The sequence below is a fragment of the Carcharodon carcharias genome, chromosome 6 (assembly GCF_017639515.1).
Source record: "Carcharodon carcharias isolate sCarCar2 chromosome 6, sCarCar2.pri, whole genome shotgun sequence".
In the NCBI taxonomy this organism is placed as follows: Eukaryota; Metazoa; Chordata; class Chondrichthyes; order Lamniformes; family Lamnidae; genus Carcharodon; species Carcharodon carcharias.
This window is the reverse complement of record NC_054472.1, coordinates 189,461,289-189,486,973: the sequence shown is the minus strand read 5'-3', so window position 1 is coordinate 189,486,973 and position 25,685 is coordinate 189,461,289. Positions and strand designations below refer to the sequence as shown.

At 44.6% G+C, this 25,685-nt stretch overlaps 1 protein-coding gene across 1 annotated transcript in view; it reads left to right on the top strand.

Moving 5' to 3' along the window:
• Nucleotides 1-25,685, top strand: part of ttc39c (tetratricopeptide repeat domain 39C) — a 127,055-nt gene that overhangs the window by 57,427 nt on the left and 43,943 nt on the right. The window contains exons 4-8 of the mRNA XM_041190568.1: nt 7,122-7,236; nt 8,094-8,445; nt 15,252-15,420; nt 21,142-21,235; nt 24,799-24,906. Of these exons, the coding sequence (XP_041046502.1) occupies nt 7,122-7,236; nt 8,094-8,445; nt 15,252-15,420; nt 21,142-21,235; nt 24,799-24,906 (838 nt within the window). The remainder of the gene's footprint in view (nt 1-7,121; nt 7,237-8,093; nt 8,446-15,251; nt 15,421-21,141; nt 21,236-24,798; nt 24,907-25,685) is intronic.

Here is a 25,685-nt window from a genome sequence, read left to right as displayed (position 1 = left end):
GAGTGTGATGGAATATTCTGTACTGGCCTGGATGAGTGCAGCTTCAATGCTGAAGAAGCTTGACACTATCCAGGACAAAGCAGCCCAATGGATTGGCACCCCATCCACCACCTTTAACATTCACTCCCTCCACCACCGATGCACAGTGGCCGCAGTGTAGCAACTAACCAAGGCTCCTTCGACAGCACCTTCCAAACTTTTGACCACTACTGCCTTGAAGGACAAGGACAACAGACCTGGGGGAATACTGCCACCTGCAAGTTCCCCTCTAAGCCGCACACCATTCTGACTTGGAAATATACTGGCGTTCCTTCATTGTCACTGGGTCAAAATCCTGGAGCTCCCTCCCTAACACCACAATGGGTGCTCCTATATCAGATGGACTGCAGCGATTCAAGGTAGTGGCAGTGGTGTAGTGGTATTGTCACTGGCCTGGTAATTCAGGCACCCGGGGTAATGCTCTGGGGACCCAGGTTCGAATCCCACCACGGCAGATGGTGGAATTTGAATTCAAAAAAATCTGGAATTAAAAGTCTGCTGTTAACCGCGAACCCATTGTTGGTTGTCATAAAACCCCATCTGGTTCACTTAATATCCCTTAGGGAAGGAAATCTGCCATCCTCACAGCAGAGACAGTCTTCTGTCTGGCCTGGCCTCCAGACCCACAGCAATGTGGTTGACTCTTAAATGCCCTCTGAAATGTCACTCAGTTGTATCAAACCACCAACAAGTCAATAAAAAGGAATGAAACTGGACAGACCACCTGACATCGATCTTTGCATTGGGAACGGCAATGGCAAACTCATCCATGCAAAGTCCTCCTTACTAACATCTGGGGGCTTGCGCCAAAATTAGGAGAGCTGTCTTACAGACCAGTCGAGCAATAGCCTGATATAGTCATTTTCATGGAATCATACCTTACAGATAATGTTCCAGACATCACCATCACCACCACCATCCTTGATATGACCTTTCTCACCGGCAGGGCCCACCAGAGTTGGCGGCACAGTGGCATATGGTCGGGAAGGAGTTACCCTGGGAGCCTGCAACATCATGGTATCGGGTCAAACATGGGCAAGGAAACCTCCTGCTGATTACACCCCCCCCCCAGCTGATGAATCAGTGCTCCTCCATGCTGAACACTACTTGGAGAAAGCACTGTGGTGGCAAGGGCACAGAATGTACTCTGGGTGGGGGGCTTCAATGTCCATCACCAAGAGTGGCTTGGAAGCACCACCAGAGACCAAGCTTGCCGAGTCATAGCTTCTAGACTGGGTCTGCGGCAGGTGGTGAGGGAATCAACAAGAGGAAGAAACGTACTTGACCTTTTCCTCACCGACCCACCTGCTGCAGATGCACCTGTCCATGACAGTGTTAGTAGGAGTGTCCCCGCACAGTCCTTATGGAGACCAAGTCCTGTCTTCACATTGAGGATGCCCTCTATTGTGTTGTGTGGCACTACCACTGTGCTAAACGGAATAGATTTCGAACAGATCTAGCAACTCGAGACTGGGCATCCATGAGGCGCTATGAGCCATCAGCAACAACAGAATTGTACTCAATCACAGTCTGTAATCCCATGGTCTGGCAGATCCCCCATTCTACAATAACCACCAAGCCAGGGGATCAACCCTTGCTCAATGAAGAATACAGGAGGTCATGCCAGGCATACCTAAAAATGAGGTGTCAACCTGGTGAATCTACAACACGTGCATGCCAGACAGCATAAACAACAATTGATAGACAGAGCTAAGTGATTCCATAACCAACAGATCAGATCTAAGCTCTGCAATCCTGCCACATCCAGCCGTGAATGGTGGTGGACAATGAAACAGTTCACTGGAGGAGGAGGCTCCACAGATATCCCCGTCCTTAATGATGGAGGAGCCCAGCACACCAGTGCAAAAGATAAGGTTGAATTATTTGCAACAATTGTCAACTAGAAATGCCAAGTGGTTGATCCATCTTGGCCTCCTCCTCCTCTGGCGGAAGTCCCCAGCATCACAGATGCCAGTCTTTTGCCAATTCGATTCACTCCACATGATATCAAGAAACAGCTGAAGGCACTGGAAACTGCAAAGGCAATGACCAAGTGTGGCATTAAGGAGCCCAAGCAAAACTAGAGTCAATGGGAATCGGGGGGTAAACTCTCCGCTGGTTTGAGTTATAGTTAGCTCAAAGGAAGATGGTTGTGGTTGTTGGAGGTTAATTATCTAAGTTCCAGGACATCCCTGTAGGAGTTCCTCCAGGTCGTGTCCTCAGCCCAACCATCATCAACTGCTTCATCAATGACCTTCCTTCCATCATAAGGTCAGAAGTGGAGATGTTCGCTGATGATTGCACCATGTTCAGCACCATTTGCAATGGCTCAGATTCTGAAGCAGTCCATAGTTAAAGCAGCAAGACCTGGAAACTATCCAGGCTTGGACTGACAAGTGGCAAGGAATGTTTGCGCCACAGAAGTGCCGGGCAATGACCATCTCCAACAAGGGAGAATTAAGTCATTACCCCTTGATGTTATCATCACTGAATCCCCCACTGTCAACATCCTGGGGGTTACCATTGACCAGAAACTGAAGTGGACTAGTCACATAAATACAGAGATAAAAACAAAAAAACTGCGGATGCTGGAAATCCAAAACAAAAACAGAATTACCTGGAAAAACTCAGCAGGTCTGGCAGCATCGGCGGAGAAGAAAAGAGTTGACGTTTCGAGTCCTCATGACCCTTCGACAGAACTTGAGTTCGAGTCCAGGAAAGAGCTGAAATATAAGCTGGTTTAAGGTGTGTGTGTGGGGGGCGGAGAGATAGAGAGACAGAGAGGTGGAGGGGGTTGGTGTGGTTGTAGCGACAAACAAGCAGTGATAGAAGCAGATCATCAAAAGATGTCAACAACAATACTACAATAGAACACATAGGTGTTAAAGTTAAAGTTGGTGATATTATCTAAACGAATGTGCTAATTAAGAATGGATGGTAGGGCACTCAAGGTATAGCTCTAGTGGGTTTTTTTTTTTATTTTATATAATGGAAATAGGTGGGAAAAGGAAAATCTTTATAATTTATTGGGAAAAAAAAAGAAGGGGGAAACAGAAAGGGGGTGGGGATGGGGGAGGGGACTCACGACCTAAAGTTGTTGAATTCAATATTCAGTCCGGAAGGCTGTAAAGTCCCTAGTCGGAAGATGAGGTGTTGTTCCTCCAGTTTGCGTTGGGCTTCACTGGAACAATGCAGCAAGCCAAGGACAGACATGTGGGCAAGAGAGCAGGGTGGAGTGTTAAAATGGCAAGCGACAGGGAGGTTTGGGTCATTCTTGCGGACAGACCGCAGGTGTTCTGAAAAGCGGTCGCCCAGTTTACGTTTGGTCTCTCCAATGTAGAGGAGACCACATTGGGAGCAACGAATGCAGTAGACTAAGTTGGGGGAAATGCAAGTGAAATGCTGCTTCACTTGAAAGGAGTGTTTGGGTCCTTGGACGGTGAGGAGAGAGGAAGTGAAGGGGCAGGTGTTGCATCTTTTGCGTGGGCAAGGGGTTGTGCCATAGGAGGGGGTTGAGGAGTAGGGGGTGATGGAGGAGTGGACCAGGGTGTCCCGGAGGGAGCGATCCCTACGGAATGCCGATAAGGGGGGTGAAGGGAAGATGTGTTTGGTAGTGGCATCATGCTGGAGTTGGCGGAAATGGCGGAGGATGATCCTTTGAATGCGGAGGCTGGTGGGGTGATAAGTGAGGACAAGGGGGACCCTATCATGTTTCTGGGAGGGAGGAGAAGGAGTGAGGGCGGATGCGCGGGAGATGGGCCGGACACGGTTGAGGGCCCTGTCAACGACCGTGGGTGGAAAACCTCGGTTAAGGAAGAAGGAGGACATGTCAGAGGAACTGTTTTTGAATGTAGCATCATCGGAACAGATGCGACGGAGGCGAAGGAACTGAGAGAATGGGATGGAGTCCTTACAGGAAGTGGGGTGTGAGGAGCTGTAGTCGAGATAGCTGTGGGTGTCGGTGGGTTTGTAATGGATATTGGTGGACAGTCTATCACCAGAGATTGAGACAGAGAGGTCAAGGAAGGGAAGGGAAGTGTCAGAGATGGACCACGTGAAAATGATGGAGGGGTGGAGATTGGAAGCAAAATTAATAAATTTTTCCAAGTCCTGACGAGAGCATGAAGCAGCACCGAAATAATCATCGATGTACCGGAGAAAGAGTTGTGGAAGGGGGCCGGAGTAGGACTGCAACAAGGAATGTTCCACATACCCCATAAAGAGACAGGCATAGCCCCAGCTATGCCTGTCTCTTTATGGGGTATGTGGAACATTCCTTGTTGCAGTCCTACTCCGGCCCCCTTCCACAACTCCTTCTCCGGTACATCGATGATTATTTCGGTGCTGCTTCATGCTCTCGTCAGGACTTGGAAAAATTTATTAATTTTGCTTCCAATCTCCACCCCTCCATCATTTTCACGTGGTCCATCTCTGACACTTCCCTTCCCTTCCTTGACCTCTCTGTCTCAATCTCTGGTGATAGACTGTCCACCAATATCCATTACAAACCCACCGACACCCACAGCTATCTCGACTACAGCTCCTCACACCCCACTTCCTGTAAGGACTCCATCCCATTCTCTCAGTTCCTTCGCCTCCGTCGCATCTGTTCCGATGATGCTACATTCAAAAACAGTTCCTCTGACATGTCCTCCTTCTTCCTTAACCGAGGTTTTCCACCCACGGTCGTTGACAGGGCCCTCAACCGTGTCCGGCCCATCTCCCGCGCATCCGCCCTCACTCCTTCTCCTCCCTCCCAGAAACATGATAGGGTCCCCCTTGTCCTCACTTATCACCCCACCAGCCTCCGCATTCAAAGGATCATCCTCCGCCATTTCCGCCAACTCCAGCATGATGCCACTACCAAACACATCTTCCCTTCACCCCCCTTATCGGCATTCCGTAGGGATCGCTCCCTCCGGGACACCCTGGTCCACTCCTCCATCACCCCCTACTCCTCAACCCCCTCCTATGGCACAACCCCTTGCCCACGCAAAAGATGCAACACCTGCCCCTTCACTTCCTCTCTCCTCACCGTCCAAGGACCCAAACACTCCTTTCAAGTGAAGCAGCATTTCACTTGCATTTCCCCCAACTTAGTCTACTGCATTCGTTGCTCCCAATGTGGTCTCCTCTACATTGGAGAGACCAAACGTAAACTGGGCGACCGCTTTTCAGAACACCTGCGGTCTGTCCGCAAGAATGACCCAAACCTCCCTGTCGCTTGCCATTTTAACACTCCACCCTGCTCTCTTGCCCACATGTCTGTCCTTGGCTTGCTGCATTGTTCCAGTGAAGCCCAACGCAAACTGGAGGAACAACACCTCATCTTCCGACTAGGGACTTTACAGCCTTCCGGACTGAATATTGAATTCAACAACTTTAGGTCGTGAGTCCCCTCCCCCATCCCCACCCCCTTTCTGTTTCCCCCTTCTTTTTTTTTTTCCCAATAAATTATAAAGATTTTCCTTTTCCCACCTATTTCCATTATATAAAATAAAAAAAAAAACCCACTAGAGCTATACCTTGAGTGCCCTACCATCCATTCTTAATTAGCACATTCGTTTAGATAATATCACCAACTTTAACTTTAACACCTATGTGTTCTATTGTAGTATTGTTGTTGACATCTTTTGATGATCTGCTTCTATCACTGCTTGTTTGTCGCTACAACCACACCAACCCCCTCCACCTCTCTGTCTCTCTATCTCTCCGCCCCCCACACACACACCTTAAACCAGCTTATATTTCAGCTCTTTCCTCGACTCGAACTCAAGTTCTGTCGAAGGGTCATGAGGACTCGAAACGTCAACTCTTTTCTTCTCCGCCGATGCTGCCAGACCTGCTGAGTTTTTCCAGGTAATTCTGTTTTTGTTTTAGTCACATAAATATCCTGGCTACAAGAGCAGGTCAGAGGCTGGGGACGCTCGCCTTTTGACTCCCCAAAACCTGTGCACCATCTATCTACAAGGTGCAAGTCTGGAGTGAGATGTAGTACTCTCCAACTGTCTGGATGAGTGCAGCTCCAACAACCCTCAAGAAGCATGACAATATCCAGGACAAAGCAGCTTTCCATGGCATCATCCCTGGCAGCTGTGCCTTCAGCCGTCTAGGCGATAAACTCCTTAAACCTCTGCTTCTGTACTTCTCTCCTTTTAAGAGACACTTTTTAAAATCCACCTCTTTTTGTCCAAGCTTTTAGGACCATAGCTTAAAATCTTGATGTGGCTCTCCCTATTTGTTAACACTCCCTTGAAGTGTCTTTAGCAGTTTACTGGGTTAAAGGTACAATATAAATGCAAGTTGATGCTGAAATCAGTGCTGAGGAATTTCCAGCAACTCATCTATATCATTTCAGGACCTCTTAATCCCTTTGGCTCGTTCCTGACAACTTCAATATAAAACTTTATATGTCCATATTTGTCGAGTGGGAGAATAATCATTTAATGTGCAAGTTCTGATATTCCACTGATCCAAGGAGTACATCTACAGCTTGGAACAAGGTCCTGGTCAAAGCCTTCAAGCCCAGGATAGCATTTAAAAGTTTGGCACTGATTGCAAAGCCATTATGTTTAATTACAGGAAGGGAGCAAGCTGAGCTGTTTCCTGGCACTTTTTTTAAACAGTTTGCCAAATTATATTGTATCCTGAACAATATTGTCTAAAATACTTATTTTTAGTACCTAAGTCCTTTTAACTAAGCGCTGGTCTGTGAATCAGTTGCAGCATGTTAGATACTTGAATTTGTAATCTCTTGCATCAGTTAGTAAGATTAATCATGACAATCCTGCTTATTAAGGACAAGGTTTGACTAGAAAATGAGTCTACCATGAGTTTCCAGGCATAAAATAATTGCATAGCAAAATAACTAAAATCACAGACTATTTATGTCTTGGGGTTGAGTTGAGGCTAAGCTTGATGTGCCATCAATCTCTCTATATTACTTAATTTCACAGGTTTCAGTTTGTGTTTCTCTGATACCAGAGTTATCTGACCATTGGAGAAAACTAAAGCTGACAATAATTGGGCCCTTTAAACTTGTTACGCCATGTTAAAACTTTTCTTTTCCTTCTATTTAACAGGTTGATATGCAGAAGCCCAGTGCATTAGATGTTGATAGACTCCAACGACAAATCATCATTGCAGACTGTCAGGTCTATCTTGCAGTACTTTCCTTTGTGAAACAGGAGCTCTCAGGTATGTTGAGAGTTCAAGTGAAATTTTTTATTTTAATGTTCCCGGGTTGAAAGTTATTTGGATATCCTTCAGAAAATTTCTATTTGTAATAATTCTCACTAGTGTGTTTAAAAGGAAAGAATTGAGCCCTTTTTACCTATATTCAGTAGTCCTTTTAATACTTTTTGTACTGCTGTCTGTGCTCAGCTCCTTAGTGCATTATTGCTCTTTCTCTCTCTCTCTCTCTCTCTCTCTCTCTCTCTCTATATATATAGCAACAATGTAATATGTAATATTGTTTATCTATTTATATACAAATATAGCTTGGCTGGTCCACTTGTCATTGGTGAGAAGAAGCAGCTTAGGCCACACTCAGGCCCATGGGATATATCACCCGGGAAAACTACCCACAGCAACCTCTGCAAAACATGTTCATAGGAGTGTAATTCCAGATAAGGGTGGGTGGCTTGGTGTGTAATTACAGGTTAATCCCATATTCTTAAATTAAGCTTCAGAGGTTATAAGCACAGAAACGCCATGCTGCCATGTCTTTGGGCCTATGAATGGCATTGGGTGCCAAGTACAATTATATCTCCCTGTGCAATAGTTTTCACCTTACCACATCACTAGCTAGTCACCACAGATCAAACAGTGTCCTGTGCTGAGTGCAGGGTGCTGAGTGGATTGGTGAGGTAGGTTGGGGTGGGTGGGTGGAGGAGATTAATCTTTCACAGGACTGCTTTGGTTTATTTTTCTGCTTTTTGGTGATTTTAGTCAATTTAGCTTAACTTTGCCACAGTTACAGGGTGTTTTTTTTTTTAAAAAGTGTTTCTTCTAAAGGTTGACCAAGATTTTCTTTCTCTCCTCCCAAATTAAAGCATACATTAAAGGTGGATGGATCCTCCGAAAAGCATGGAAAATTTATAATAAGTGTTATGCCGAAATTGATGCTCTACAGATGATGCATAAAAAGAGGTCTCAGGAATCGCTGACATCTGATCGGGCTAATGATAACCATATTCCTGCTGTATCTCTACAAGAAGAGTCACTAAGTAGACTGAAAGGTGCTGTCAGCTTTGGGTACGGACTTTTCCATCTTTGTATATCAATGGTACCTCCTAACCTGCTGAAAATCATCAACTTACTGGGGTTTCCTGGAGACCGTCTGCAGGGATTATCTTCCCTCATGTATGCAAGTGAAAGTAAGGACATGAAGGCTCCATTAGCTACGTGAGTAGGTGCATTGAGTATTTTTAAGATTTTTGATAACTGCGCCGTTGGCATAGTCTGTTTGAGTAAATAAACCTCTCGCTGTCTTAGCACTTGGGACATCTTTCCTGTTCACCTTATGAAAGTTAGTGAGTGCAGTGTTTTGGGGGAGAGACTGCGCTGGATAAAATTGAGGCATGTCAGCTTACTGATCATCTTTGATGTGGTCTGATTCTGTGTTGGCACAAGTAATTAATGTTTGGGGGTACCAATCTTATTTGGAAAATTCTTTTTTGAAATCCGCGATCGAATCTGCCTCCACTACGTTCTTGAGCAATGCATTCCTGATCCTAACCACTTGCTGCTTAAAATAACTTTTTCTCATGTTGCCTTTTCATTTGTTTGCTGATCACCTCAAATCGGTGTCCTCTGGTCCCCAGCCCTTCTGCCAAAGGAAACAGTTTCTCTCAGCCTACAGTATCCAGATCCCTCATGATTTTAAACAGCTCCATCAAAAGGCCCATCAACCTTCTCTAAGGAAAACAACCCCAGCTTCTCCAATCTATCCACATAAATGGAACCCCTCATCTGCAGCACCATTCTTATAAATCTTTTTCTACCCTCTCTAAAGCTTCCCATCCTTCCTATAGTGCAGTGCCCAGAATTGGACACGATGTTCCAGTAGAAGCCAAACACATGTCTTTATGTCATATCTATGTTGCTACTGCTCTTTTTATTCCATTACACCATATCAACTATGTCCTATATTACCCTCCCCTCTGTTTCCTCATCGAAAAACTGGTTAAACATGATTTGTCTTTAATAAATCTGTACTGACTTTCCTTAAATATCCTGTAAAGCTGGCTTTATTCCAGGATCTGGCAAAGAAACCACTCCCTGTGAAGGAGAATTGAACCAACAATGGTGGGGTTGCTATTCCAATTCTGGTTGTCTCTGATATTTGATGTGATTTGGATCATTGGTATTTGCCCAGTGTTTTTGATGCTGCATTTACTCATTTGAGTATCTCAGTATCACCTTGTAGTTTTGCAGCATAGAAACCTTTCTGCTTCTCCACCTCCTACCTCTCCTTTCAGACCCTCCTTGAAATTCACTTTTACCAAGTTTTTTTTCACCACCCCGACTCTTAATATCTCCACCTTTGGCTGGGAGTCAATTTGTGCGTGATTATGTTTCTGTCAAGTACCTTGGAACGTTTTGCTCTGTCAAGGAGCACGGTTGAGGGCCCTGTCAACCACCGTGGGTGGAAAACCTCAGTTAAGAAAGAAGGAGGACATGTCAGAGGAACTGATTTTGAAAGTGGCATCATCAGAACAGATGCGACGGAGGCAAAGGAACTGAGAGAATGGGATGGAGTCCTTACAGGAAGCGGGGTGTGAGGAGCTGTAGTCGAGGTAGCTGGGGGAGTTGGTAGGCTTGTAATGGATATTGGTGGACAGTCCGTCACCAGAAATTGAGACAGAGAGGTCAAGGAAGGGAAGGGAAGTGTCAGAGATGGACCATGTGAAAATGATGAAGGGGTGGAAATTTCTAAGATCACATTTCTTCCTCTTCAGCCTTTTGCTGCCTTTGTTCCTACCACGTGGCCACTGTCACACATGTCAGCTCCAGATTCTATCCACTCCCAAACCCAATCCTGTTTTTCCATCACGCCTATTTTCACAGATCTGGATTTTTCTACATTTCTCAATTTAATCAGTTTGAAACCCTTGTTCTCATTTGGCAAGCTACATCAGTGGAGTGCTGCAAGGATCAGTACTGAGGCCTCAGTTATTTGCAATCTAAATTAATGGCTTGGACAGAGAGATTGAGAGTAATGTATCCAAGTTTGCTGCTGATATAAAGTTAGATGGGAATGTAAACTGTGAGGGGGACACAGGCTGCAAAGAGATATAGACAAGTTAAGTGAGTGGGTAACAAGGTGACAGATAGAATATAATGTGGGGAAGTGTGAGGTTATTCACTTGGTATTAAGAATAAAACTAACATTTTTTTTTAACAGCACACGAAGCTTTTAAATGTTGATGTTCAGAAAACTTTGGTGTGCTCATATAAGAAGCATAAAAAGTTAATATGGAGATGCAGCAAGCAGTTAGGAAAACAAATGAAATGTTGTCTTTTGTTGCAAGGGGATTGGAATACAACAATAAGAAAGTCTTGCTACAATTGTTTGGGCTTTTGTGAGACTGCACCTGGAATACTGTGAGCAATTTTGGTCTCCATATTTAAGGAAGATATACTTACCTTGGAGACAGTACAACAAAGGTTCACTAAAATGTGCCTGGGATGAGGGGGTTACCCTATGATGGGAGGCAGAGTAAATTGGGCCTATAATCCCAAGAGTTGAAAAGAATGAGAGATGATCTCATTGAAACCTACTGGATTCTGAAGGAGCTTAACAGGGTATAGACTCTGAGAGGTTGTTTCCCCTGGCTGGGGAATCTGGAACACAAGGAAACAGTTTCAGGATAAGGGGCCGATCGTTTAGAGTTGAGATGAGGAGGAATTTCTTCACTCAGAAGATTATGAATCTGTTGAATTGCCTAACTCAGAGGGTTTTGGATGCTCCACCATTGAGTCTGGTCAAGGCTGAGACAGATTTTTGATTTCTAGGAATTGTGGGTAATAGGGAGTAGGTGAAGAAATGGAGTTGAGGCATAAGGCTAGCCTGTTGAATGGCAGAGCAGGCTCCTATTTCTGATCCTAAACCTCTCCATGGCTTTACTGAACTGTAGACTTCTCCAGCCAGCCTATATCCTTTGACCCTGTGACTGGTTTTCTGTGTCGTCCCCTAAGTTGTTTCCATTACCAATGACTGTTGCACCTGAAGTACCTCACCACTCCTTCAGGCAGTGAGTTCCAGATTCCCAACACCCTCTGGGTGAAAAATTTCTTCCTCACATCCCCTCTAAACCTCCTGCCCCTTACCTTAAATCTATGCTCCCTGGTTACTGATCCTTCCGTCAAGGAGAAAAGTTCCTTCCTGTCTACCCTATCTATGCCCCTCATAATTTTATACACCTCCACCATGACCCCCCTCAATCTCCTCTGCTGCAGGGAAAATAACCCTGGTCTACCAAATCTTTCCACATAACTAAAACTCTCCAGCCCAGGCAATATCCTGGTAAATCTCCTCTGCACACTCTCTAGTGCAATCACATCCTTCCTATAATGTGGATTCCAGAACTGCACGCAATACTCTAGCTGTGGCCTAATCATCGTTTTATACAGTTCCAGCATAACCTCCCTGCTCTTATATTCTATGCCTCAGCTAGTAAAGGCAAGTATCCTAAATGCCTTCTTAACTACCTTACCTACCTATCCCACTACCTTAAGAGACTGGTGGACATGCACACCAAGGTCCATCTGATCCTCGGTACTTCCCAGGGTCCTATCATTCATGATGTATTCCCATGCCTTGTTTGTCCTGCCCAAGTGCACCACCTCACACTTTTCTGGATTAAATTCCATTTGCCACTGATCAGCCCATCTGACCAGCCTGTCTATATCCTCCTGTAATCTAAGGCTATCCTCCTCGCTATTTACCAACCCACCAATTTTTGTGTCAAGCGCGAACTTACTGATCAACCCTCCTACATTCAAGTCTAAATTGCTTATATATACCACAAACAGCAAGGGTCCCAACACCGATCCCTGTGGAACCCCACTGGACACAGTCACAAAAACCTTGACCATCACCTTCTGCTTCCTGCCACTCAGCCAATTCTGGATCCGATTTGCCAAATTGCCTTGGATGCCATGGGCTCTTACCTTCGTTATCAGTCTCCCATACGAGACCTTATCAAAAGACTTGCTGAAGTCCAAGTAGACTACGTCAAATGCATTGCACTCATCTACACACCTGGTCACCTCTTCGAAAAATTCAATCAAATTGGTCAGTCACGACTTCCCCTTAACAAAACCATGCTGACTGTCCTTGATTACTCCCTGCCTCTCTAAGTGTAGATTAATTCTGTTAGTCAGAATTGCTTCCAATAGTTTCCCCACCACTGAGGTTAGACTTACTGGCCTGTAGTTCCCTGGTTTATCTCCTCCTCACTTCTTGAATAACGGTACCACATTGGCTGTCCTCCAGTCCTCTGGCACCTCTCCTGTGGCCAGAGAGGTATTGAAAATTATTGCCAGCGCCCCTGCTATCTCCTCCCTTGCCTCACTCAACAGCCTGGGATACATTTCATCTGGGCCTGGAGATTTATCTACTTTTAAGCCTGCCAGATCACTTAAAACTTCCTCCCTTTCTATGGTAATTTCTTTAATTATATCACAGTCCTTCTGCCTGATTTACATACCCACGTCGTCCCTCTCACATGTGAACATGGACACAAAGTATTCATTTAGAACCCTACCTACATCTTCCGAATCCACACATCAATTACCATTATGGTCCTTAATAGGCCCTACTCTTTCCCTAGTTATCCACTTACTCTTAAAGTACTTGTAAAATAACTTTGGATTTTCCTTTATTTTACCTGCCAATGTTTTTTCATGCCCCTTTTTGCTCTCCTAATTTCCTTTTTAAGTTCCCCCCCTACACCTTCTATACTCCTCTAGGGCTTCCGCTGTTTTGAGCCCTTTTATCGGCCATAAGCCTCCCTTTTTCTCTTTATCCGATCCTGTATATCCCTCGACATCTAGGGTTCCCTGGATTTGATGGTCCCACCTTTTGTCTTTACTGGAATATGTTGGCCCTGTATTTCCCTATTTTCTTCTTGAATGAGTCCCACTGCTCTGACACAGATTTACCTAAAAGTAGCTGCTCCCAGCCCACTCTGGCCAAATCATATCTGATTTTATTAAAATTGGCTTTCCCCCAGTTTTGTACTCTGATTTCTGTCCCATCCTTGTCCTTTTCCATAACAACCTTGAATCTAACGGAGTTATGATCACTATCTGCAAAATTCTCCCCCACTGATACCTCTACCACTTGCCCCACTTTATTCCCTAAAATTAAGTCCAGGACCACCCCCTCTCTTGGAGAACAGTCTGTGTACTGGCTTAAAAAGCTCTCCTGGATGCATTTTAAGAATTCCGCTCCCTCTAAACTATCACACTATGACTAACCCAGTTAATGTTGGGGAAGTAGAAATCTTCCACTATTACCACCCTATTATTTTTACACTTCTCTGAAATTTGCCTACGTATCTGCTCTTCTATTTCTCTCTGGCTGTTTGGGAGCCTTTAGTCCACTCCCAGCAGAAAAACTTTTTTTTTCAGTTCTATCCAAATGGCTTCATTTGAGGAGCCTTCTAAGATGTCATCCCTCCTTACTGCTGTAATTGATTCCTTGATCAATATTGCGATACCCCCTCCTCTTCTACCTCCTTCCCTGTCTTGCCTGAAGACCCTATATCCTGGACTATTGAGCTGCCAGTCCTGCTCCTCTCTCAACCTTGTCTCTGTGATAGCAATGACATCATACTGCCATGTGTTAATTTGTGCCCTCAACTCATCTGCCTTCTTCGTCAGACTCCTGGCATTAAAGTAAATACCATCCAACCTTGCCAAACTCCCTTGTGCCTTAACTGGCCTATAATTTCTATGCCTTCCAGACTCACTTGCTCTCTCTTCCAATTTTGGCTGTGCACCTCCCCCAACTGAACCTCCTCTCAGGATCCCATCCCCCTGCCAAGTTAGTTTAAACCCTCCCCAACAGCACTAGCAAATCTCCCTGCAAGGATGTTGGTCCCATTCTGGTTCAGCTGCGAACCACCCACCTTGTACAGGTCCCACCGCCGCCAGAAACGGTCCCAATGTCCCAGAAATCTAAAGCTCTCCCCCATGCACGATCTCTCCAGCCACGCATTCATCTGGACTAACCTCCTATTTCTATACTTACTAGCATGTGGCACCGGAAGTAATCCAGAGGTTACTACCTTTGAGGTCCTGTTTTTTAATGCGTTTCCTAGCGCCCTAAATTTTGCTTGCAGGACCTCACCCCACTTTCTCTCTGTGTCGTTGGTACCAATATGTACCACGATCTCTGTCTGTTTTCCCTCCCCCTTTGAACAGCTGCAGGGCAATATAGTGACATCCTTGACCCTGGCACCAGGGAGGCAACATACCATCCTGGAGTCACATATACGGCTGCAGAAACATTGACTGTTCCCCTTACTATCGAGTCTCCTACCACTATTGCTCTTCCCTTCTTTCCACCCCCCCCCCACCCAGTGCAGCTGAGCCACTCACAGTGCCATGAGCGTGGCTGCACTCCCCAGAGGAACCATCACTATGTTTTCCAACACAGAAAAATGGTTCTTGAGCGAGATGCACCCTGGGGAGTACCTGACTACCTGCCTGACACCTTTCTTCTGACTGATGGTCACCCATTCCCCCTCTGTCTGTACTTCTGTAAGCTGTGAAGTCACCACGTCTAAAAATGTGCTATCCATGTAAAATGTCGTAAGGTGTTTCACTGGAGCATAATGGGACAAAAATTGACATTGATGCACATGAGCTATTAGGAGAGGTGACTGAAAGCTTGATAGGTTATATGGCAGAGGAGCTTACAGGCAGTTGTCGAGTTTCATAAACTGAATACATAGATGGTATCATCTTGGGCTTTCAGCTATCAGAGAGCCATCCATCATGTAGAGAAACCACGTAGCCACATCCTGTACTAATTTACAGGCAGCATATCAGCGGCGTGAAAAGGTTAATTTTTTACGGTATATTGTTTTGGCCCTGGAGTCATGGACTTGCCTGCAGAAAGCAGTCCTCTTACTCAGAACAAGTAGCAGGTTTTAAGGAGGGCACAAATTATAATATTTTTCTGTTTTATCTTTTAGATTAGCTTTGCTCTGGTACCATACAGTGGTGCGCCCTTTCTTTGCTTTGGATAGCATCGATGCGCAAGCTGGGTTGAAGGAGGCAAAAGAAATCCTGCAGACAAAGGAAGCCATTTATCCAGACTCTTCATTGTTTCTGTTTTTCAAGGGGAGAATTCAGCGATTGGAGGTACAGTTTTGTTTGTATTCATAGACTTAAAATATTTGTGATGAGCAGAAATAAAAATGAACATTTCCTGTTTAGGAACAAAGGTAGTTGTCACATCTGTCGATGGACTTTATCCTACTCAACCTGCCTTTTTGCCATTTTCTTTCCTTCCTTCTGTCCACAGAAATTTAACCAATACCTTTTTTGAATCTACTTATCCTGTCTTATTTCAAATGCCTGGATGGTAAATGATTTCACAAGTATTTTATGGTTTGTGTAAAATAAACAAAATTCTGCTGAGCTTTAGTTAAAATTAGGAAGTTTTAACTCTTCACCATTGTGAGCATTTTGCTTGGATTAACCATTTGGGGTGATGATGTAATGATAATGTCACTGGACTAGTAATGCAGAGGCCCAGACTAATGCCCTGGGGACATAGATTCAAATCCCACCGTGGTAGCTGGCAGAATTTAAATTCAAAAATAAAAAAGATGTGGAATTGAAAGCTAGTCTTGGTAATGGCGACCGTGAAACTAAAAACCCACCTGGTTCGCTCATATCGTTTCAGGGTAGAAATCTGTCATTCTTACCCCATCCTGGTCTACACGTGACTCCAGACCCACAGCAATGTGATTGACTCTTAACTTCCCTATAAAGCAGCTAGTAAGCCACTCAGTTCAGGGGCAATTAGGGATGGGCAACAAATGCTGGCCTTGCCAGCAGCACGCACATACCATGAAAGAATAAATAATTAATGAACCTAATATAATTTTGAGAAGCTCTGGTCCCTTTGAAGTCTCTTTCTCGTGATCCCATGAGGGAGTTGTCTTTGGATTCCTAAACATTCACTCTGGACCCCATGAAGTCTCATGGCATCAAGTCAAGCATGGACAAGGAAACCTCCTGCTAGTTCCCACCTACTACCCCCTCACAGCTGATGAATCAGGACTCCTCCATGTTGAACACCACTTGGAAGATGCACTGAGGATGACAAGAGTGCAGAATGTACTCTGGGTGGAGACTTCAATGTCCATCAGTGGGCTCGGTAGCACCACTACTGACCAAGTTGGCCAAGTCCGAAAGGACATAGCTACTAAACTGGGTCTGCGGCAGATGGTGAGGGAACCTATAAGTAAAAAATCTACTTGATCTCAACCTTACCAATCTACCTGTCACAGATACATCTGTCAGTGACTGTATTGGTAGGAGCGATCACTACTCAGTCGTTTTGGAGACAAAGCCCTGCTTTCACATTGATGACGCCTCCCATTGTGTTGTGTGGCACGACCACCATGCAAAATGGGATAGATTTAGAACGGATCTAGCAACTCAAAAATCTGGGCCTCCATGAGGCATTGTGAGCCATCAGCATATACAACCACAATCTGTAAACTCATGGCCCAACATATTGCTCACTCTGCCATTACCATCCAGCTGGAAGATCAACCCTAGTTCAATGAAGAGTGTGAGAGGGCATCCCAGGAGCAGCAACAGGCATACCTAAAAATGAGGTGTCACTCTGATGAAGCTATAACACAGAACTACTTGCATGCCAAGCAGCAAAAGCAGCACTCAATAGGCAGAGCTAGGTGATTCCACAACTAGTGGATCAGACCTAAGCTCTGCAGTCCTACCACATCAGTCATGAATGGTGGTGGACAATTAAACAACTCACTGGAGTAGGATGCTCCACAAATATCCCCATCCTCAATGATGGGGGGAGCCCAGCACATCTGTGTGAAGGAGAAGGCTGAAGCACTTGCACCCATCTTCAGGCAAAAGGTTCAAGTGCATGACCCATCTTTGCCTACTCCTGAGGTCCAGAGCATCACAGATGCCAGTCTTCAGCCAATTTGATTCACTCCATATGATATCAAGAAACAGCTGAAGGCACTGGATACTGAAAAGGCGATGAGACCTGACAAGATTCCAACAATATTATTGAAGTCTTGCGCTCTTAGCCAAGCTGCTCCAGTACAGCTACAACATTGGCATCTACCCGCCAAAGTGGAAAATTCCCCAGGTATGTCGTGTGCACAAAAAAGCAGGACAAATTAAACCCGACCATTACAGCCCCATCAATCTACTCTGGATCACCGGCAAATTGATAGAAGGGGTTGTTGACCATCAAGAGGCTCTTACTCAAAAATAACCTGCTCACTGATGCTCAGTTTGGGTTCCACCAGGGCCACTCAGCTCCTGACCTCATTAGAGCCATGGTCCAAACAAGGACAAAAGAGCTGAACTCCACTGGCGAGGTGAGAGTGACTGTCCTTGACATCAAGGCAGAATTTAAACTGAGTGTGGCATCAAGGTTCCCTAGCAAAGCTGGAATGAATGGGAACCAGGGAAATCTCTCTCCTGGTTGGAGTCATACCTAGCAAAAAGGAAGATGGTTTGGTTGTCGGAGGTCAATCATCTTAGTTCCAGGACATCACTGCAGGAGCTCATCAGGGTTGTGTCCTTGGCCCAACCATCAATGACCTTCCTTCCATGATAGGGTCAGAAGTGGGGATGTTCGCTGCTGATTGTGCAATGTTCAACATGATTTGTGGCTCCTCAGACACTGAAGCAGTCCATGTTGTGAAGAACCCCCAAGGAGCGAAAATAGTTACCTTTTAAATTGCAGTTTGAAAAATACCGTTCCCAGCAGGGAGCGGGGGGGGTTCCAGCGCATGCACCAGCCGTGGAATGGCTGTACACACGCAGTTCATTCTTTTTTACCATCTTTGGGTTCTGCGAACATGCCAGCCAGAGGATGGCCACATGTGCAAGGTTGGTGCATGTTTGTGTTTTCAGGCTGGCAAACAGCCCTGTGCAGTCGTTTTTGTTATTTCTTCAGCTGGAAGCTGGCCCCGTGTGCTTGCGCAGAAGAAGAAGAAAGGAGGAAAAGTGAAATAGCATGAAAAGGTCAGGTGACCTGGAAGAGGAACACTGTTCCAGAGAAAGTGCCCCAGTGAGCAGCACACGGGATGGGGGACAGGAAGAAGGTCCCAAATCAAGAAGCTGGTCCCAAACCAGGGAGTGGGACGGAAGCAGACCCAAGAAGGACGGTTAAGAGACGAGGACAGGATTTTGAAAACAGGTTAAGTGAAGTTAAGAGCAAGGAGCAGAGAAACAGGCTCCAAATTAGAGAGAAAGCTGCGGGGAGCAGACTTGGAGCAAAGTGGGCTTGCGAGAAGCCTGCAGATCCGAGGAGGCAGCCGAAAATTGGTGACTCCGTGCTGTAGGCTGTAAGGGCAAGGGTACCCTTTGGAGCAGTGGTGTTCTGCTTTGCATGGCCGAATATCTGAAAATGTGTGTGTAAGGTGAAGTGAGTATATGTGGATATCCAGGGGAAAGGAATATCGGAAGGAGAGATTGAAATCCTGGAGGTGCATCCTTGTTAAAGACATCTGAGTGAAAACACCATTTGAGGGAGACTCCCAAGATGCAAGCCCTTTGAGTGTGGAGATTGGAAGCCCTGTAAGAAAGACAAGTTTCGGTGAGATGGGTTGGCGGTGTAACAAGCGTCTGGAGGTCAAAGAGAAATTCATACAATTTGCTTTGGTAGCATCTGACATATCACTTTGGGTTGTGGTATCTCCGACCACAGTTTGTCTATTAGTCCACATATACGGCATACTTACTCCGAATATTAGTATAAGAGATTTTGTAACTTATTATCTTTACAAATTTGTCTGTATCTGTGAAGGAATACTGTGATTTGATTTATTTTCTGGCATTTATTTTGAAATCTAACCTTTTTGTTTAGTGTGATATATTTCATTATTCTTGTTTAATAAAAGTTTTATTCTTTGTGTTAAAAGTGCACTGGCAGACACCTTTGAATCTCTAGAGTGGCTGCCCTCCACAGTTTTTAAAAAAAAATATATATAAAAGTTAAGATCCATCAAGCCAGGTTTCACTTTGGGATTTGACTTGTCCCGCAGTTACATCAGCTTTTATCCCCGCAGTTACATCAGCTTTGATGGTAACAGTGTCCATATGCAATAATACCTGGATCGCATTCATGCTTGGGCTGATAAGTGGCAAGTAAAATTCGTGTCATACAAGTGCCAGGCATTAACCATCTCCAAGAAGAGAGGATGCAACCATCTCCCCTTGATATTCATTGGCATTGCAGAATCCTCCACTATCAAAATCCTGGGGAATTTCCATTGACCAGAAACTGAACTGGACCAGCCATCTAAATACTGTAGCTACAAGGGCAAGGTCAGGGGCTGGGAATTCTGCTGCGAGTAACTCCCCCCTTGATTTCCCAAAGCCTGTCCATCACCCATGAGGCACAAGTCAGGAGTGTGATAGAATACTCTCCACTTGCCTGGGTGAGTGCAGCTGCAACATCACTGAAGAAGCTTGACACCATCAAGGACAAATCCATCTATTTGATTGGCACCCCACCCACCACCTTCAGTGTTCGTTCCCGCCACCACCACTGACACACAGTGTGTTACAATCTACAAGATGCACTGCAGCAACTTGCCAAGACTCCTTCGACAACACCTTCTAAACCCGTGCCCTCCACCACCTAGAAGGACAAGGGCAAGCAGATGCATGGGAACATTTCAACCTGCAGGTTCCTCGAACTATATCACTTCCTCCATTCTCGCTGGGTCAAAATCCTGGATCTCCCTTCCTAACAGCACTGTGGGCGTACCTACGCCACATGAACTGCAGCAGTTGAAGGCGGCAGCTCACCATCAACTTCCCAAGGGGCATTTAGGGATAGGCAATAAATGCTGGCACGATCAGCAACCCCGCATCCCGTGAAAGAATAAATTGGAAAAAATATGATTGATTCCTGGGAGGCTGGGATTGTCCTATTAGGAGACTGGGCCTGTGCTCTCTCGAGTTTGGAAGAATGAGGGACGATCTCATTGAAACTTGGAAAATTCTTTCGAGAATCGACAAGGTAGATGCAGGAAGGAAGATCCCCCTAGTTGGGGTGTTTAGGTCCAGCAGTCACAGTCTTGGAATAAGAGGTCGGCCATTTTGGACTGAGATGAGGAGGAGTTTCTTCAGTCAGAAGGAGGTGAACCTTGGCAATTCTCTACCCCAGAGGGCTGTGAAGGCTCAGTCATTGACCACATTCAAGACAGAGATTGATAGAATTCCAGATAGTAAAGACATCAAGGGATATGGGGATAGTGTAGGAAAATAGAGTTGAGGTAGGTGATGGGCCATGATATAGCTGAATGGTGGAGCAAGCTTCAGGGGGTCAAATGGCCTATTCCTGCCCCTATTTTCTATGTTACAATCTACAAGATGCACTGCAGCAACTTGCCAAGACTTCTTCGACAACACCTTCTAAACCCGTGCCCTCCACCACCTAGAAGGACAAGGGCAGCAGATGCATGGGAACATTTCAACCTGCAGATTCCTCGAACTATTTCACTTCCTCCATTGTCGCTGGGTCAAAATCCTGGAACTCCCTTCCTAACAGCACTGTGGGTGTACCTACTCCACATGAACTGCAGCAGTTTAATGTAGTAAAAAATCCCAAGGCGTTTCATGGAAGTATAATCAAATGAAATTAGACACCAGGCCACATTAGAACAGATGCAAATGTTGTCGTTTTGGTGCCACTGGATGCATAACTCGCACATCTGGAATGCTGATGGCTGAAAAACAGTATAAAGGCGGCTACAGTATGGAACGAAAATGGCAAAATGTCTCCTTTGTATGTTGGAAATGTTTCTATTGGGCATGGATTTAAAATCACTCTTTGTTTTCCTCTAGTGTAAAATTAACAGTGCCTTGACATCATTCCAAACTGCGTTAGAACTAGCTATAGATCAGCGAGAAATCCAACATGTATGCCTTTATGAGATAGGTAAGTGTTTTATTTCCATGGGTTGAGGTTCATACTGGGAGTTTAAAAGTAGCGATTTCAATCTGAATGATTTATTACTTGCATAATGCTTCTCTGCTTAAGATGAAGTGAGGCCATATTGTGCACAAGACAAAAATTCATCCAGGGTATACACTTGCATCTAACTTGCATTTCTGTATCGCTCATGCTCAGAGATTCAAGTAATGGCTATTCCTCTTGGGTTTGGTGGGAGGCAAGGAAAAGAGAAGGAATAATAAAAGGTAGGTGAGCGAGGTCTTTTTTGATTTTAGGTGGCTCAAATGTGACACGCCTGGTGATGGAAGTTTAGAATTCAGTCAACCAGCTATGGCTCAGTCTATAATCTTGCGCGTAAACTGGGTAGGCCTGCAGCCCCTAGTGGTCAGTTTTTTATCGGCCAGCCTGGTCACTAATGGAACCTGAAGAGTAGATCTGTCACTCGATGCAGGGATTTTTCCAACTCTGTTTCCTATCTTAGACATTAACTGGATGAACACTTGAATTTTTTTTTCTCCTCCAGATATGATAAACTATTTAGGTAGTAGTCTACTCATTTAATTTCCTAAATATATATTAAATTTTAATAATCTGGCATTCAGTTTGCTGACTGGACCTTGTCTGATAGAGGTGTATAAGATTTTGAGGGGCATAGATAGGGTGCATAGGAAGTCACTTTTTCCATTAGTTGAGGGGTCAATAACCAGGGGGCATAGATTTAAGCTAAAAAGAAGGCTAAAAGGGGCGATGAGAAATTCTTTCACCCAGAAGGTGGTGGGAGTCTGAAATTCATTGCCTGAAAGGGTAGTTGAGTCAGAAACTCTCGTAACAATGAAGAAGTATTTAGATATTTACTTGCATTGCCAGAGCCTCCAGGGGTATGGGCCAAGTGCTGGAAAATGGGATTAGTGTAGTCAGATCTTTGTTGACCAGTGTGGATACAATGGGCCAAATGGTCTCCTTCTGTGCTGTAAACGTCTGAGCCTAGACCCTTTTTGTTTTGAATGCCATTAGTTTGCTATCCCAGCCCCCCTTAGCTGATATTGGTTAGCTGCGTGGTTTTAGTAATCTTTTGAGGATGCCAAAGCCTAGGCTCTGCCAACAGTTACCTACGTACCCTGAACTTGGCTAAGCAAAACAGACAACATTTCCATTTAGGACAAACTGAGATTAGCTTGAGAGTGGCCAACATGGAGTTTGAAGGGATTCTAGTCTAGAGGCAACTAGTTGTTTGTAGAAGTTAAAGGAGGAAGGATTTGGTTGGAGGAGGTTTGTGCTGATCTGGATCCTCTCTGCAGTAGCATTTGGAGAGGATAGAAGCAGCCCTGGGCTCACTGAAGGAGCTGGAGGACAAGATCAAAAATTTATAACATGCTACAAGGATGGGACAAGTCACCTTGTAAAACGTTTGTGTGCTTCCTGTGATTTACCTTATAATGTGCACCATCAGGCCAAAGATGTACCAGTAAATTCCCATCAGCCGAAGTTCACTGAACTCCTCCCTCGCTGTGATGGGTTTTTTTCAAAAAAAAGTTTCCCTTGCCTCTTGAGTTCAGGCATCTGGTGCAGAATTATATTAAAAAGAGTCAGCCAACCAGAGGGAATGGAACCTAAAATGGTAACTGTGGGTGTGGACTGAAGTGAAAAGAGAAAATTTTCATTTTAAATATCAGCACCAGAGGAGCAGAATAATATTTGAAAAGAATATATTGGTTGAAATTTGGTGGCTTACAGCTTTGTAATATTGCATGAAGTAAAGATTTTTGGGGAGAAGAGGGGAAAAGGATTGGAATTTGGTGAGTGGGGTATGAGTTTTTTTAATGTTGCATGAAAGTACATACAGTAGATGTACCTTTACAATATATTAAATTGTATTATGGCAGGCAGATGGTAAATGCCAAGCTGCTCAAATCCCAGAGTGAAATATGAAGCAGCTGCCACAACTATTTGCAGTTTGTACTTATTTCGAGATGTGGGCTTTGAATTCACTAAAAAGCTCACCAAGTCTTATAGGTTTCTTACAAAACTAAATTAAATCTTTATTAAAAGAATAAATGATTTTAAGTGCATACTTAGATCTACAAATTACTACAATAAGATAACTTCTAAATCCCCTACTTAATCTAACTCCCAGTTATACCTCAGTTAAGGCAACAGTAAAAACACATAGGACAGAATTTTCTGCCTGTCAGGTGGGCGGGCCCCACCCAATCTCCAGCGGGCGGGGAGCTGATCCCCGCCAGAGAAGCGGGCCCCGCCGCCATTTTAAGTGGGCGGGCCAATTAAGGCCCGCCCAGTATGACGTCCGGCGGGAAGCACTATGCACTTCCTGTGTGGGCAGGGAGGAATCCATAAAATCGAGAGTGCGCTCTTTCGCGCGTGCGAATTAAAGAGTGCACTCATCTCCCTGAGGCTAAGTGCTGCCTCAGGGAGATCGCTTACATTTTTAAAAATATGAAAAATAGAAAAAAAAGTTCCCTAACATGTTTCCTTCATGTGACAATGTCCATAATATACATACTAACTTAATTAAAACTCTGCATGAAACCTCATCCCACCGGTGGATGAGGTTTCATGTTTTCTCTATTGCTCGCCGGGGCTCCTGGCCTGCCTGCCAACCTTAAGGTTGGACGGGCATGTCCTTTAATTGTTTTAATGATCCTGTCAGTGGCCTCAGTTGGCCATTGACAGGTTGGCGGGCGCACAGTTGATTTCGTTGTGCCCCCACCTTCCTGAAAATTTAAGTGGGGAGGGATGATGTCGGGGGTTCCCCCAACATCATCCCGCGTCATTTTACGCATCGGCGAGTGGGCCCTGCCCCCTGCTCACCGACGGCAAAATTCTGCCCATACTTTTAAAGACCTAGGCAAAGTAACACGATATCATGAACAGTTGAATTCAAAGTGAGTTTTCTTAACTTCAGTTCCTTTAGACAGCAGCTTGAGGCTTAGATGCTGGAGGCTTTTCACACTTGTTAGATCTTAGAATTCCTTCTTTCCTACACATCAACCTCAGCTCCTATATACAGATTTCCACTTTGAATACAAATTCCCATTGTTTCACTATGTCTTTGGACTTTACCTCTCTAATAATAAAATTCTATCATAGTACCAATTTTATCAGTAATTTTAGGGAAAAATAAACGCACTGTTTCTTAACTTCTCCTCGCCAGGTGAAACATTTCGCCCCCTCTTTTGAATTCACCCACTCTGGTTTATTTAAAAATGCATAAGTTCCCTTTACACCTCACATTCTAAAACTTCACCATTGTTTACCTACTTAACATTTCAAACTGAGCTTACCTTCTGATACATCAAAGCCTTCAGACCTGCTGCCTTTAATTCGGTTAAGACACACGCACGCACACACCCCCCCCCTCACCCCCCACTATGATTATACTGTGCAATAAATTCTAATAACGCTATGAAAATTATTATATCTTCCAGGAAGCTGCTTAAAGGATAAAACATCAGATTAGATTAGGTGACCTGTTATTGACCCAGTTGGTTCATGTTTGTATTTAACTTGAGATTTGTTCCTATTTTCAGGTTGGTGCAGCATGATAGAAATGAATTTCAAGGATGCATGCAAGTCTTTTGCACGGCTTAAAAATGAGTCCAGGTGGTCTCAATGCTATTACGCCTATTTGACTGCAGGTTTGTTCCAACATTGTTATTTTTGTATGAAAAATGCATCCTATAATAGTATGATAAATACTAGGCTAACAATGTGCTGCATGGCCAAGATTTGAAGACTTGATTGTGGTTTGTTGGGTGTAAAGTAACATAGGCATGATGGGTGTCAAACATGTGAATGTAGGCTATTTTTTTCCCTAACTCCCTCAGAGTTTTAAGTCATTTGAAAAAAACCTTTGTAGATTGTTAGTGAAGCTATGCTATTTACAGAGAGCAAGCCTTGTAAATACAATAAATTGCTTTCTTGATAGGTTTTTTAAAAAATGAAGGAAACCATTCACTCTCAGTCTTCTGTTTCTTGTTCTTGTTCTTGTGTTCTGCCTGGTTACTGACTGTGATGAATATTCCTTCAGGCCTTCAGCTGGAAGTATAGGATCTAGAACTCTGTCATTGTTTACTTTGCAGCAAAATAAGTATATTCAGAAAAGAAATTGCCTACCTTGGCTAATGTTTTATCTGTCTTTGACAAAGCAGCTTCCACATGCTGCTGGAGTGCCCCAACACTATGACAAGCTCTTGGAAGAAGCATGAAACATAGAAACTAGGAGCAGGAGTAGGCCATTCGGCCCTTCGAGCCTGCTCTGCAATCCATTATGATCATGGCTGGTCATCCAACTCAATAGCCTGCTCCCGCTTTCTCCCCATACCCTTTGATCACTTTCGCACCAAGAGTTATATCCATCTCCTTCCTGAAAACACACAGTGTTTTGGTCTCAACTACTTTCTGTGGTAACGAATTC